Source organism: Neodiprion virginianus, chromosome 5, assembly GCF_021901495.1.
Source record: "Neodiprion virginianus isolate iyNeoVirg1 chromosome 5, iyNeoVirg1.1, whole genome shotgun sequence".
NCBI lineage: Eukaryota > Metazoa > Arthropoda > Insecta > Hymenoptera > Diprionidae > Neodiprion > Neodiprion virginianus.
The window spans coordinates 754,628-770,000 of NC_060881.1; the positions used below are offsets into that span (position 1 = coordinate 754,628).

Sequence of the window (15,373 nt, forward strand, 5' to 3'; positions counted from 1 at the left end):
TTTTGTAAAACAGCATTCTATACGCTCACTAGCGTGACTTGGTTTCTGACAGATGCGAATGCGTGAAACGGAAAATATTCCGATTATTATACTATCGATAAATTATATTGAATCAATTAAGGAATGCTTGATAAAACCATCTTTAACCGCATTACATGAAACATGCTTGTCACAAGCGATTGGCTAATTGTAAGAATAAAATCGCAACGTATATAATCGATTACATGATACATTGACTGTATGTGAAGTAGAAAAAAATAGTAGATATTTTTTATAGACGTAACTAAATTTATTCCTAATACGACATATGTATTGTAATTATATACAGGATGGTTGATTAAAAAATAGTAAATGTAAGTCAAGTAACTTAAGAATAAATTATAGAATACAAGAAAGAAGATTGCGGACAGTACATTGACACTAAGTTACGAAACGAAATTAAAAAAAAAAAAAAACTGGACAAACAACTGCAAATCGTCGATACAAAAATTAGCATAAAAACGAATATATCAGCGCAAAAACAATATGAAAAACAACATGAGAAAAAACATATCCATAAACAAATAATACACGATCGTTATTATTCGCAGATTACGAGAGAGTCGTTATATGTACTGCCTGCACTCAAGATTAATTAAATACTCGCATCATTTTATTTCGAATGAAGCAATAGTTCGTGAAATACTATAGTATGTTGACATGTGTCGTAAGATTTGCATCACAAGTACTGTGCTCTATCAATTCATGACATAAATAAAAAACTGATACGTACGCCTATAACTACGTTGAATTGTCCTTCCTCTTAAATTTTATCATCGGGAATTGTTGAAGAGATATTTTCCGAGCAAAGAATAAAAATGTCCATAAAATTGGGAAATGTAAGTGGAAATAAAATTACAATAAATTTTTCAAGTTCGCTGATGTACATACGTACATTCCGCGATTTCAGAGAGTATTAGTAATATTTAATTCAGAGATTATAGTTTATCCTACCGATACACGATACATTGGTCTTTTTAACACTTTTTGCATGGGATAGCTCAAAATTTCGTCAACAATAATGTGCGATAAACGAAAATAACATATGGAAAAATACAGTGGTGCGCATAATTGTCTTTAATGAGTAAGATCGTTTAGTACTTGGCTGACATCTACTGCCGGGTTTGTCGTTTCAAACCGTTTGTTGTATTCGACGTATTCCATTACCTTCACAGCGAGTAATTAGAATATACAAGTGTACGACTGATACCCAATAGTTATACTGATAGTACTAAGTTTATTGGTATTACGCATATACGCATTATTATTTAGTATTTTCAGTTGTCAGCACGGGAATTAACGATAAACCGCGCCTCTTTTATCAGTGTCATACGGCGATTACTGGTCAGGTAATCCGATCTTTATCTCTCGGCTAGTTCTCCCAAAAGTGGAAACTGGATAACTGTTTCAACAAGATGGAACAAAAATATACATTGTAAGCCCTGATTCCATAAATGCCTACTCCATTTACGCCTCTATTTACACAATCGAATACGTCGACAAGAACAGATGTTCAAAGTAATTACCGAGGTTCCTAATAGGAAAATGATTAGCAGAAATATTTCAATATTGCAAATGCGGTCTCTAACTTTGCAAAAATAGCCTGATTATGATAATATCTGTGTAAGCACAACTGTCGCGTGCAAACCTTTGGTAGGTAGGTATGGTAAGAAGAAAAATATGTACTCCTGTCAGCTGGGACTAATTCACTTGAATCAATATATACATTGCAATTTCATCACTTTAATGATCGGTTCGAAATCGCAATGCCCAGATGGTGTGAATTTATTGAGCAAACTGTTGCATCTCGTTATTCGCTCGATCGGTGTGAATATTTTTTATTCTTCTCATTTTTTCGAATAACTACGTTTTTATAAGCACGGACGTTATTTAGAAATCATCAGACGCAGAATGAAAGTCTAAGTAGCATTTTGCTTACGCTTAGCAGTTAGCTGATTTATCGACGCGACGATTAGAAATTCCTAGATAAAGTTTAAAATTCGCGGTCAAACGATAGAGAAGATAAAACAAAAGAATTCTCATGCGCAACGTGAAGCACGATGAGACAACTAAAGTGGGGAATCCCCACTCTCATTGGACGATCAATGTACGTGTAAAATTCACGTAAGAATACGTGTACGATTGTTTAGTTCAGTGTGTGGATTCCTTTCGCCATGCATACGTGTATTCGAGAGAAGACGACGTTTGACAGGAAGAAATAAAGCAGGAATTGATGATTTAAAAAAAACACTTACGGCTGGGAGCAGGTCATGTATCGTCTGCTCGTTTCATAAATGGAGGCTAAGTTGGCTGCCTACAGGGTTAGAAAACGCAAACAAGCTATGGTCGAATCGATGAAAAATTCTGTTAAAGGCGTTTTGACCTGGGGATCGAACACCAGCAACACATCCGCCTCCTCGTCGCCTCCGCCCGCCTACGTAGAACTCGAGGTAAGGTTATGTCTCTTAATTCCAATAATTTGAACCTTGTATCTTGTATTGTATTTTAAATCAAAATCATTGTTATTATGATTACTGTTGTATATATTTACGGTTAGTTTTTTCATTTTTATCTCGCCTTCTCATTTCCTCACTCACCCAATCTGTATTTTCATCACATTGTTATTTATTTGCTCGGTTTTGTAACAACAAACAACACTTTTCGAGATAACTGCAAACATTTACACTTAATCATGGTTACAACTTGACGGCTACTTTTCTTCAGTCTTCTGTGTAGTAGGAATTTACACGCTTTCACTTATATTTCTATGTACTATGCTCGGAAAACTGAAGGAAAACACTATTTCATTATCATAAATTATAAACGCCTATTGTTATAACACTTGAAATACAGAACAGCGTAAACAGTACTGCAACATTAAGAATTGTAAGGTTCCAGGATAGGGAAGACATAGAGAGCAGTCAGTCTGAAGAGAGTCTGGATTTGACGCCGGCAGAGAATCCGGTATTGACGCAAGTCACTTACCTGCTGTACTTCCTTCTGTGGGCAACGCTTTACATGATAGCACTTCAGTTCGAATTCGGCGCCGTATACTTTATCGTGTCATCCTTAGTACTAATATGGAAGAACACTCGGTCTGGTCCAAAGAAGAAGGGCGAGATTAGCGCCTACTCTGTTTTCAATCCAAATTGCCAAGCCATCGACGGTACCCTAAATGCCGAACAGTTTGAGAGGGAAATAAGGTATGGTGCTTCCAGTGTGCATTGATGAATTTTGTACGTTGAAGAACGTAACTCCTCGTGCACCAAACAAAAATGAATGTACATTGAGGCATAAATTTATATACAGTGTGCGTAAGATAAGGTAGCTAATTTTCGTAAATTGTGTCTACGTCATTATTGTGTTTTTGTAATTAACATAAGTATTCAATATACATCGAAACCTTTTGATGCTTTTAAATCACTCACCCGATTTGTTTCGCATTTTAGCCGGGCATAAATCATGTAAATTTACAGACATGTGATATTTTATACGAACGAAAGTATTCTTAATTCCACTTTATTTCCCTCGTTACCTCTATCTGTCTATTTTAGCCATCCAAAATATCATTTCGTTACCAATTTGAGCATCAATTTTTTATACCAGAGTTAATGTTTTCATCCGATTTGAATCATTATACCAATAGTACAAACCGAAGTATTTTCAGTATTAAATCTCGATGTGGTATCGTGTATGAGAAATCTCGAGAAAAAAAGCCTTGCGTGTTGAATATTTTGCAAACTTTTCAAACCTTACACCTAAGTACAAAGAGAAGCAATGAGCATTACCTTTTTAAAACACATTACTGTCGACGGTGGCTTGTTATTCATTCACTGGGCATTCAGAACACTTGGTAGTCACCCTTCCTGCAAAACTTGAACTGCATTCTCATAGCAATTGAGCATATCATCGAGCATTTCCGAATCCACCAGCCCACGTTTGATTAAAGCTGGGTCAGTTTTTGACGCTAAATTACCGTCTGGGCACAGCAGTGCTCGATCCAAATCCATTACCAAGTCGTTCATCACTCGTGCTGACAGTGAGCTGTAAATATATTGTATGGGAACTCAGATTTGAAACGCCTGAAATAATCTTTTTTAAAACTCACACTTCTATCATGCTTAGTGACAATGTGACAACGCACTTACTCAGGCTCCTCGATCTCGTTTATGTTTCGATTCAAGTTGTAAGCTCTATTGACTATTTTATGCACAGTCGATGTAATCTTCTCTGAAATGTGTGCCAATTTAATTGACTGACATTCGATCATATATTGCTGTACAGCATGTCCAAAGTAATTCATGTTCGAACCAAAGTTGGTCTATGATTTCTACCTTTAACTTGGACGAATCCTGGAGAATCGATCATCTTCAAGGCTGCTTTGACGTCGCGTTCGAAGTATTTCGGATCCCAGTGAAGAATCGGACTGTTCGAAAGTCTCCAGATGGTAAGACCGATAATTTGAAAAAAAGATCTACGGTACGGGGTCGCTGTTTCATAGTCAGCATTGACACTAGTGTTGGTTGCTGCCTGAAATAATATTGATTGAAACGAAACGATAACAGCTATATTTTAGCGATATGAATTGAAACGGGTTGTAGTTTCTTACTAATAATGCGAGTGAGGCATGCGGTATGTCTGAGGGAATTCTAGGCAAAAATAGCCCGTCATCATGTTCCTTTTGGCACCAGTTGAAAATTCTGCGAGTACTTGTTAGGTCTTGGGCAGAAATTGTATCCTGAACTGTCTGAACTGCTTCAAATACCGACGATCTCACCACGTCTGATCCTGGGGCTACGAAGCACCCATTCTCTGTCGATAAGGGCGTGGTGTTATTTCGAATTTCCACGGTTTTCAATTACTTCTATATCCCAAATTGCGAAATTTTATATTCAACTAACTCTGTATGGCGTTTCCATGGACTGTTAAATAGGCCACTATCTTATGGTGTGCGTATTTCGGTAGATTGTCGCGACACGAATCCCGACCAAACTCGTTGGAGAAGCAGAAAACTATCCTTCTCCGTGGAGTCCAGTTATGTGCATCCCTCAGCTTTTCAAACACTCTAGCAAGCTCAAGGGCCAAGATGACACCGTCTCCACTAACCGAAAGTACGACCCATCTGTCTATTTTTTTATGGAACATCGATCATTTATCACAAAAATGACAATGAATAAAATAATTAACAGTAACTAGTATTCTAATTATATCTAATTATGAACGGTTTATTACCGGACTCGCGTAATCCAGGTAGAGAAGCAACGACAGTTTTGTCTGGCATGGAATTAGGGAATAAGTGGGAATTCGAAAGGGTTGTCTCAACACTTTCGTGGTTTATGTGATCCTCGTTAGCATCTTTTTCCAACGTTTTCCTGCATAGAAAAGGAGTCCAACAATGACATGTTTATTTTTTAGAGAGAGCTATACCCATATTAGGCTAAACAATAAACAATATAACAATAAGTATAGACAAAGGAATCAAAATTGTTGAACTGAGATGAGGAGTTATAATATAAAAAAACAGACCTAAATGCTTGTGTGTGGCAAAATTGACGATAAATGGGGAAAAATTAATTAAAGCACTCAAAAATACTCGTGTGAGATATCCTACTAACAAATGTTAACTCTGGGACAAAATCAACATGGCCGCTGTAGCTTCGCTTGCGATTTTGTTTCGACTGTAAAATCGTCATCACAACTCAGAGATTATTGGGCTTTATTTTACGGCAAATAAGAAAATGGCAAGAATATTTTAGTCGTGATTTCACTTCCAAAGAGTTTTTAAAAACCAAGAACTAAGCATACCAATTTCCATCATATTTACCTACACGTACGTGTATTGCTGACGGTTTACCGCAAATTCCGCACTAACATCGCGATGTTTGAGTAATGCGACAGAAGGTATAAATTTTCCCGAAACCAATAACTCTGCAATTGTTACCACTAAAAGACTACAAGGAGAGAAAAATAAACAATCTTGTTGTCTATTTTAAACAAGTCTAAAAACTTGTTTATCAACTTGTCTCGTTAAAATGGATGAGACTGTTCTCATCTCATTGCTGTTTCATTGTCCGACGTTCAATATTTTTCTTTGGTCTCCCGTCCATCATCCTGCATTCATACGCCGCAGTCTCAAAATAGCTGCAGACACATGCATTTCCCGACAAGAGAGAGGAAAAAAAAATATATATATATTTTGCTAAGAAAAACCTTCGATGGGGACACCGCAATTTCTACATTTTTTTTATTGGGCTCTTATGTAAATATTCCCCAGCTAGTGTGAGATGTCGTAAAAATGAGTAAATATATAAAGCTAACATGATTGAAACAGGGAAAATCCAAATCACCGTTTCAACTTTGTTACAATCAAGTGAATATCAAAAAAAAAAAAAAATACAGATTGTATATACGATGCCCATGTTCCTTAGTTATACATCCATACTGTTATTGCAGAGGTGTGAGTTGCGTTTTAAAAGCGGGTCGATCTAAAATTGAAATATACGTGCGTAACGCGCCTCGTATTCGTGCAACAAGAATGCGTCACTATCTATGAAACGTATACTTACTTACTAAACATATATGTATGCATATGTACCCTCATGCAACTTTTTGTCCCGCGCTAAACATAAATATATTTCATTAACAATTCACAACATATTTTTCCCCAATGTTGACATACTATTGACGGACTCGCGATATGGACCGTAGTATATAAATATTATCCGAGGACGTCTATTTTTTCAGCTGTTAAATTTTTTATTACGTCTGGACGGGATATGAAGCACCGTCTGTTCCCTGATCGAAATTACGTTTAATTTTCAAATAATATTACTGCCAACGTACGTAACGTGATATTGGTCGAATGAAGCTTTTCGCAATTCTTCCAGAAGTGTACGTTCCAGCCGAACGCTTTCCATCCTGTTTTCCGTATATTCAATCTGTTTACGTTGTTCACGTAATTTTTCTGTCCTTTCGGCTGAAAATCTGCCCAACAGAAAACCCCCGAGTAGTGCCAAGAATCCGAAGAAAAATATGAATGAAAAGCACATTCTTTTCGTTACGAATTCACTCGATTCACCGAAACCTCTTCCCATTTGGAAGCTCAGCACGCGGTGCATGATTTTTGTTTTAATTTTATCGCGATTCTAGTAATCTATTTATTTCGGTATTAGTCACACGATTAACAACGCATAGTTAACAACAATGATGAATGTATCAATGATAGTGTCAAAGTGATAAACTTTTTTTTCTTCACAACGTAAATTTGACGAAATAAAACTTCACCCTCATGCCATTCTCACGAAGTGTTTGCTACACACTGCGTGGCACGTCCTGAGCGTATTTTTTGAGCGTATACTTCTTGTTGGCATCACTCCCACCTTTACACAGTGAGATATAGAGAACTTAATTTTACTCTACTGCAGAACGTATCAAATATAGTGTTTGGAATACGATGCGGCATGCCTTTGAAGCGAAGTTATTGAAGCCAGTCAAAATTGCGCTGAACCATCTGGCTTTCAGAGGAAAATTTTCCTAGATGCGACATTTTTAGCAATTATGCTTATAATTCTGAAATGCTTCCTTTTTCTAATTTCCGCATCATTCGAATTCACGTCTTCGTGTGGGATTCGAGATATTTGACGCTGCCACGGGTGTACGCAAATGTTTCAAAATCTCTGAACAATGTTCACCTACTAGTTCGCAATAACGAATATGAAATTCGCAATTGCTCGGGACTTTAACAGATTCCCGCCCACTTTATAGCGGCAAAAATAGTTCCGCCGTTTTTTTACTGGCATAGTCAGATGGCAACACATGCCAAACAAGTAGTAGCACCATCTTTTAGAGTGTTCGAAATCATGTGTTGCGCGAGACGGGATGAATGAATTTTCGAAGCATCACGATTTTGCGTTTCTCAACAGCGTAAAAATGATTGCGAAGGCTTCAATTCAAGGTTTATTCATAATAATCAACCTTTACACCAATAATGACGGAAGTTCTTTACACACCGAATTATACGGGAGCGTGATTGACCGTTTTTCATTTATATCCGTGACGAGTAGCGACACGCGAGTTGTAAACGCCCACAGAAAATGAAAAGGATGATAGCGTAATACGCTTTGCCACGAGCAACCCGTCTTACAAAATCCGTAGTTAGCGATTTACTTAATTGTAAGTTGTCCTAAACTATTTGAAAATTGTTGGACAGTCGGAATATGTACATGGTCAAGTGTCTTCAAAGACACGCGATATTATACAATTATATCTAGTATGAATTCAATATGTCAAAAATCTAGATTTACGACCCAGAATATCATTCTGCGTCTAGACCCACCGCTTCAGGATCCAGAACACCCTTTTTACTTCTAGAAACTGCTCCATCTGTAATTCAATTCAATCAGATATTATTAGTGCACACTAAATCTATATTGTTTACAATTAAACGCAATGAAATATTCTTCCTAAATACCTTGGTGAAAGTGTTTCGCAGTTCGTTTTCTGATCTCGTCTACACCCTCCTCAGTCTGTGCCCATTCCAAGACTAATCGACGTCCGTACAAGTGAGTGCTCTGACACAATGCCTTGAAAGCTTTCTGAAATGTTGGCACATATTTATTCACCGTTACATAATGAAATAACTGGACCGAAGCATTTGAAAACTTAGAAAGATGTGACAATTTTGTGAAAATTACCTTAGCGTCACTTTTCGTATAGTAATCAACGAATGCAAAACCTCGGTGAGATTCGGAAGTCGACATTTTTTTTGGCAAACGTAACGCTTTTATCTCTCCGAACGCTCTGTAAAATTAATTTTTATTAGATAATGAAACGTATAAAAGTAATGAAGAGACAAACGAATAATCGAAATAATGAAAGGTGTAATGCAAAAAACTCACTTGAATAATTCTTGAACTTCGCTGGCATTCGCTTGGAATGGAATGTTCCTAACTAAGATTTTGGTTCCTGTTTGTTCACCGACCTTTGAAACCTTCCTCGTAGTCTGAGCGTCAGATCTGAAGCATTTTTCAGTTGCAATACAACATTTACCTTACTAGTGTGATAAGTGTCAAGGTGGTGAACGGAATATTCATGTACTTACTGCAACGCTCGTTCTGATCTTTTTAGTTCAAGAGTTTTTCCATCTACCGAAGTCATCTGAAGATTTTTAAGAGCCTGTTCGGCATCCGCTTTGCGTTTGTATCTGACAAAACCATATCCCATCGACAGTTTTCCCCCTGGATTATTTGGATCCTTTTTCATTGCAATATTCACGTAATCGAGGCGACCGCACTTTCGGAAATGCTATGTAAAGGAAGTTAGGAGCCTTGGTTAATTAGAGATGATGATGAAAAATTTAGTTTTGAATCTGCAAAGCTAACAAATCAACTCCATTTATTATACCTCTCTCAGCATTTCCTCTGTGGTTGAGAAGTTGAGATTTTTTACGAAAAGCGTAGTATCTGGTTCTGCTTCCTCGTCATCTTCGCTGCTTGATTCCTTAACGGGAACAGTCGTCTGTTTACTCTCTGGTTTATCCGCTTTGGATAAATTCGAAGATTTTGGTTCCGTGTTACGAGAAGCGGCTTCTGGCTGCTTGGAACTGCTTACAGGTGATTTAAAGCTGTTATCGGGAGCCCATTCGAGGTACAAAGGAAGGTACTTGAACTTTGTGTAAGCCAATTTTGTAAATGCTATACGAGCTTCCGAAGGCTCTAGGAATTCGACCAAAGCTGCATAACACGTATTTCCAGTAAGATTAGAAGTATAACAAGCGATAAATTTAATATCACCAGGCGAATTTGATATTTTTAGCTTACCGGTAACTCCAGAGGGCGGCATAATTACTCTTCCTAATTCCCCATGTCTGACAAACATTTCTCTGATCTCCCTGACGTCGGTTTGGGCAGGTAAATTTTTTACTAGTATTACAGTTTTAGATCTTTTTTCCGGCGGCTAGAAAGAAAGAGATAAATAAAGATTGGTCTATCAGTGATTTTGTCGTTTGCTTTTTTTGAAGTCATTGAAATTTACCTGATTGAATGCGTCCACGTGAACGCCGCTCTCCTCTAAGAATTTTCTCGTGTCTTCGACAAGCTGAGTTTCACCCAAAGCTAGTCTTACTGCGACGCTGGAACTTTTTCCACCATCATCCAAGACCTAGAAACGAATTAGATAGCATTATTGTAATTCCAGATCAAGACCAAAGCAATTTTTTGTTTTGGCCAATAAAAACTTCAAATATTTAGAACCTACCTTCTCTTTTGTAGTATTATACGCTGCAGCGATGGCTTCAGCAACTGCATTTTGACCAAGGAACAGTGTGTTCCAATTGTGCACAGAGCCAGCTGTAGCTTTTTTTTGCAGCTCTTTCTTTGTTTTAAAGTCCAAATTGTCTGTAAAAGAAAGACTGTGGTCAAACACGTTAGAACAGGAAGACAAAAAAAAATGAGTCTCGTCAACCAACCGTTTTCAAGCTGCTGGTCAAGAGATGCTTTTCCTTTCCCAGGAAGTATGTGCAGCATTCTTCCGTTAAGAATTGAACCATCCAATTCCGTATAAGCTTTCACTGCGTGCTCAGGCATCATGAACACAACAACGCCAAAACCTTTAGGTTTCCTGGTGGTTTTATCGATGGGTAGATCTACTTCGGATAACGGTCCTAAAATTCAAAGTATAACTGATTGTTTGAAGACTGCTTATTTTATAATATTTGTAAGACACTTTGTTGAGGATTTAAAAATTCGTTACGAAATATTTTTACTGCACATATGATATCTCACCGTATTTTTCAAACAGAGCTTGTATGTCAGTCTCGGTCGTGGTGTAGGCCAAATTCCTGACAAACATTCTCCCTGATTCAGCTATACTCTCCTCGCTTTTGAGGGCTTCTTCCTGTTCTTTCCACCTTGAATTTACTGGCTTCTCTCTGGCTGACTTTATATCCTCGACTGTGTCCTTCGCCTCATACTTCATAACAAACAGTCGTTTTCCATCTGTGGACAGAAAGTTATATTCAACATAATCCAGAGACTAACGAAAAGACAATAAGGTATTTTCTTCAAGTGCAGTATATTGATCCGCGATCACTTACCCAAGAAGCTTTTATTTTTGTTCAATGCCTGTTTCAGTTGCTTTTCTGTCTTGAAACCAACATAGGCAATGCCCTTAATTTTTGGAGGCAGTCGTATTGATTTAGGAACAAGGGGATGGAAAAACTGCTTTATATGTTTCTTTTTATGGCTGTATCCAAGACCCCGAACTTTCACTGTTAGTAACTTCAGTGGTCCATGGGTGTTTTTTGCGTCATTGGAGAGTCCTGAAGGATTAATATCACCCTGTGCTTTAGCCTTCAGGATTTGCATGTACTGTAAAAATGTATTGAACATGTTAGTTCGAATACTCAGTCAAATTATGAGCTATTAACCAATCTTTATATTTTAAACTAACTTCCAGATCCGAAATTTTCTTATCAGCAGCTCGTTGCTCCTTTTTCTGTTTATCCTCGCTCTCATTTCCAGAGTCAACGTTGTCATCGTCCTTTTGCGTGTCATCCTCATCGCTTTCATTTTCGCTGCTGTCGTCATTAACTCCTGTGCCTCCTGTGGTATCATTGCTCCAAATGGCATTTGTTCCTGTAACTGCATGTGTCTCCATAAACTCAGTGAAGAGAGCATCGTCCTTGTGCTGTAAATATCGGTAAAATTCAGTAACATTATAAATCACAACTCTGATGTATCAAAGCTCAATAATTTGGAACTTATAATGAAATTCCTTTTTTTCTCACTTTTTCAAGAGCTTCTTTAATCTCTTTGCTCGTTTGCTTCTTCGATTCTTTCTTCTTTTTCTCGACGGCCTTTGATTTAGTTGATAAATGGTCATCACTGTCTTTTTTGCCATTAATAATTCCATATGCAACACTGTCGGGAGCGTATTTACTCCATGCTTTCGGTTTTGACGTATCACCTAGTTGTGAAAAAAAAAAAAAAAACGCAGACAAGTTGGGGGTTTATTACACGGCGAACTGCTTTTTGAAAAGGCCTGAGATTTGGATATAAATATTTTTGATTTGCATACCTAGTCCAGCGCAATGTTCAATGTTGATTTTGGTAGTATCGATGCAGGTATTGTTGAAGTAATCGAGTGCGTTCTGAGCCTGCTCCTCAGTCTTGAGTCCGACAAAACCAAAGCGTCGAAACTTTCCATCCTTTGTATACTTGAGTTGAACGTCAGTGACGATACCTTTTTCGCTGAAAATCTCCTTCAACCTGTTTTCAGTTATCTGACGATTTGGAGAAGTAAAATAAGGATCAGTGGGGTTAACCTGACTTAACCTAACCTAGTAAACGCGTCACAAAAACTAACTTACGCCATTCGGAAGGTTTTTCACAATCAAGCGAGACATTCTTGGAGAATAATCTAAATCAAAACTGTCGATGAAATTATTACATTTGTTGACAACGTCTGCCTATAAATCATGAAGTAACTATAAACCGTCACATGTCGTTCCTAACTTGAAAATGAAATCAAACCAAACTTCGATTTTAGCAGAATGCTAAGAATTCAAAGACGACGCTGCTGCTGCTATCGGTATAATTCGAAACTTAAAGAACATATTGTTATTCGTACATAGGCCACTGTACGAAAGGTAAGGCAGAGAACTGTAATAATTATTGATGCCTTTCACAACCTGTGAGAATAAGAAGGTTGGCATTACTATTAATAGAACAAATGTTGTATCTTCACTATACGCTGCAATTTCTGCAGACTTAATTTTCTCCGACAGATATTGAACTTGTTTCCTTTACTTTTTTTTTAAGGATAGGTAAGTATACATATATTAATTGATAATACATCAAATCCTGAATTATTAATGAGCCAAATTACAACATGAATTGTAGAAAACGAAGACGCAATGGTTTCTATTTGGACAGGTTTCGAACGAAGCTTGTTCTAGAATTTTAATTATTCTTACACATCCGCATCGGCCAAATAAATAACACATTTGCCTGATCGATAACTTCCCTAATTAAAGTGTTATAGGGATGCCTTGCATAACTTGTGTTCGAATTTTTACGATTTCCCCCTCTCCTTACAAATTCGACTAGCGATTAGAAATATTTAAAGATGTAAGCTAATTAACGGTCTCGCATATTCGACCATCTTACCCGGCTGCGAGGTGAGAATATTTTATCGCCGGAAAGTTGTGATTCAATTTAAAATCACGTATACAAACGAGAAACTTTTTCTTTTATAAATTTTCTCCAAAGTATCACTTTTAGAATTCGCGACACCATACAACAAACCATGAAGCATTCTACATGCCATGCAGCTTCTACTGCAGGTAGTTTGTGAAGGTCAATGGAATGGATCGAGGGTATCGATGTCACACACACACAACTTTTACATCTGAGTTTCTCGTACCTGACCAGCATGAATATTGTTATACTTGGTCAATAAACACGGCGGCAAATTCGTGGTTCTATTAATTTTCACAAATCTATAGCCAACAAACCCGTAAGCCTATACTAGGGGCGTGGATTGTAAGTATTTGCGCGGATACATTATTTATTCATATGCCTGCATAAATTCATAATTTCAGAACCCGTAATGACGCTGTTCGACTAATTAACAACGACAAACTCCTGGGACATGCGATAAAACCCTATGAGGAAACGATATCTGGACACGCAAATTAATTACCACTTGCTAGTCCCTCTCACTATAAATAAAATGTTTACATATCATCGATGAAACTGATACGTCCCTACGTATGTGTTGATTAAAAAATAAATATTATAACGACTGTTTCTCGAGATTTCGTGTACTACGACGGATGTAAATTCAAATAAAATATATTTCTATAGATTCGCTTTGCAAAGATTTACCGATATATATTCGAATAATAGGAATTTATAGTACCTGGACGGCCTTGTGAGCTCTTCTTCACAGCCTTGGTGCGATCCTCTGATGCTAAAGTCTCTTCATCTCTGATCCAGACCAGTTTCTTTTCACCAGTTTTAATTCGGAAACTGATCGATAGAGTTTTATTTATGCTTTTCACTTTTCGGTTGGGGTTTGAGCGCAATTAATATGACTAAATTCAATGTGGTTAATATCGCGGATGGACCGACACACTACAACCAGGCTCATGTCGACTTTGAGGTCTAGATAAAAAATGGTCAATCACCATACGGCGGATAACAAGTATAAATTTCTTGATAGAATCAATTTCCATGTGTATTGGTGTATAAGTTGCCGTAGGTTACAAAGCTGATCCCAAAAAATCAGAAATAAAAACGTTTGGTCAGACACGCGATACGAATGTCGCAATTTCGAATCAATTTAAGACTTCGAATCAGCGCGGCAGCGACTTCAAAAATTTCTGGAAGAGGTTCCTATCATAGAAACTATGGTAATTTCTGGTACCCAACAAACCACACCATTACACAGGTATGTAACTGAAAAACTGCATAGATTTTTATACTATTTCTCATAGGTTTTCACTCCTGAAACCAGGAAAAATACTCAAAAAGTTCCATCGCGTCAGGTTTGTTTTTTTAACTCGTGTTTGCAGTTTCATTTAAAGTTGAGCTCCCGTTTAACTCGAAATCTGATATTATATTCTTGATTCTAAAAATCCTATGCAAAAGTGATTTCTTACTTCCATTTAATATGTATTAGAGGGAGACTCAAGAATAAATACAAAGGGGGAAAGTGAAAATGGAAAGCGGAAGCGTCTTCGGAAGTGTATCAAAGCGAAGAAGAAAAGGTTTCATAGGCGAAAAGAATGAACACGGAATGTCGAATACTTTTTATCAAGAAATTGTTTGTTTAATTTTACAAGAAATATCGTTCAGTTCATTGTAATAAAATGGTAGTGTTTTTGTTATTGTTATGCTTTTTTTTTACGCAAACACCTTATATTTTGCACGAATACCGTACGTGACGGAGAGAAATGGAAGTCATTTTTGGATTCAGCACAGTCGAAAATATAATTACTTACCAAAAACACCCCGAGCAACTAAAAATTATTTTCTTGCAGATCTGTGTTATCGGTAGTTCGCTAGGGTTGAGGGCGAATGATAATAATGAGGAAAATCTTATCGCCGGTAACGATTGTACAGCAGGATTTCTGCAGCACTCGAATCAGAGCGAACTGGTAAGGATGTAAATAGCAGAATGTCAGTCGGCTGGTGGGGTGCGGCCGATCTTGGATCTGGGTATGGTATACAGAGTGTAGGGTGATGCGGATGGTTTCCTTTCACCTCTTCGTCGGGATGCCCCCTCTCCTTGGTCGAATATTCTGCACAGACAGACTCGGAGCCGAGGTGAT

The 15,373-nt window shown here is 37.4% G+C and overlaps 3 protein-coding genes across 8 annotated transcripts; 1 reads left to right on the forward strand and 2 right to left on the reverse strand.

Moving 5' to 3' along the window:
* The first annotated feature begins 1,863 nt into the window (after window positions 1-1,863).
* LOC124306439 (SAYSvFN domain-containing protein 1) lies at window positions 1,864-3,740 on the forward strand. 2 transcript variants are annotated; one of them, XM_046767155.1, is made up of 2 exons: window positions 1,864-2,489; window positions 2,938-3,740. In XM_046767155.1, exons 1-2 carry the CDS (start codon window positions 2,334-2,336, stop codon window positions 3,265-3,267), a joined length of 486 nt encoding a protein of 161 aa, XP_046623111.1. In that variant the 5' UTR covers window positions 1,864-2,333; the 3' UTR covers window positions 3,268-3,740. The 2 variants fall into 2 exon arrangements, 1 of the variants encoding a protein (XP_046623111.1); XR_006908625.1 differs by having other exon boundaries at window positions 2,353-2,489; window positions 2,931-3,067.
* On the reverse strand, window positions 2,503-7,838 carry LOC124306432 (uncharacterized). 5 transcript variants are annotated; one of them, XM_046767141.1, is made up of 9 exons: window positions 6,883-7,838; window positions 5,272-5,411; window positions 4,941-5,165; window positions 4,649-4,851; window positions 4,374-4,569; window positions 4,188-4,269; window positions 4,016-4,083; window positions 3,828-3,905; window positions 2,503-3,210 (listed from the first exon to the last, which is right to left on the reverse strand). In XM_046767141.1, exons 1-8 carry the CDS (start codon window positions 7,155-7,157, stop codon window positions 3,862-3,864), a joined length of 1,233 nt encoding a protein of 410 aa, XP_046623097.1. In that variant the 5' UTR covers window positions 7,158-7,838; the 3' UTR covers window positions 2,503-3,210; window positions 3,828-3,861. The 5 variants fall into 5 exon arrangements, 1 of the variants encoding a protein (XP_046623097.1); XR_006908617.1 differs by having other exon boundaries at window positions 3,828-4,083; window positions 7,324-7,838; XR_006908613.1 differs by having other exon boundaries at window positions 3,828-4,083.
* A 144-nt stretch (window positions 7,839-7,982) lies between these two features.
* Window positions 7,983-12,599, reverse strand: LOC124306422 (probable RNA-binding protein 19). Its single transcript, XM_046767121.1, has 16 exons — window positions 12,407-12,599; window positions 12,115-12,319; window positions 11,825-12,003; window positions 11,488-11,724; window positions 11,132-11,405; window positions 10,821-11,033; window positions 10,505-10,699; window positions 10,294-10,433; window positions 10,072-10,197; window positions 9,858-9,993; window positions 9,442-9,770; window positions 9,140-9,342; window positions 8,937-9,053; window positions 8,733-8,838; window positions 8,510-8,633; window positions 7,983-8,421 (listed from the first exon to the last, which is right to left on the reverse strand). Exons 1-16 carry the CDS (start codon window positions 12,440-12,442, stop codon window positions 8,354-8,356), a joined length of 2,688 nt encoding a protein of 895 aa, XP_046623077.1. The 5' UTR covers window positions 12,443-12,599; the 3' UTR covers window positions 7,983-8,353.
* Window positions 12,600-15,373: the final 2,774 nt, after the last annotated feature.

Coding starts and splice junctions, on each gene's coding strand:
- LOC124306439 (XM_046767155.1), top strand. CDS start 2,334: ATGGAGGCTAAGTTGGCTGCCTACAGGGTTAGAAAACGCAAACAAGCT. Junction 2,490..2,937: donor CCGCCTACGTAGAACTCGAG/GTAAGGTTATGT, acceptor GTAAGGTTCCAG/GATAGGGAAGACATAGAGAG.
- LOC124306432 (XM_046767141.1), bottom strand. CDS start 7,157: ATGCACCGCGTGCTGAGCTTCCAAATGGGAAGAGGTTTCGGTGAATCG. Junction 5,412..6,882: donor TTCGACCAATATCACGTTAC/GTACGTTGGCAG, acceptor TTTTCTATGCAG/GAAAACGTTGGAAAAAGATG. Junction 4,270..4,373: donor AGGATTCGTCCAAGTTAAAG/GTAGAAATCATA, acceptor CACACATTTCAG/AGAAGATTACATCGACTGTG.
- LOC124306422 (XM_046767121.1), bottom strand. CDS start 12,442: ATGTCTCGCTTGATTGTGAAAAACCTTCCGAATGGC. Junction 11,034..11,131: donor CAAAAATAAAAGCTTCTTGG/GTAAGTGATCGC, acceptor TTCTGTCCACAG/ATGGAAAACGACTGTTTGTT. Junction 9,054..9,139: donor AGATCAGAACGAGCGTTGCA/GTAAGTACATGA, acceptor AAAATGCTTCAG/ATCTGACGCTCAGACTACGA.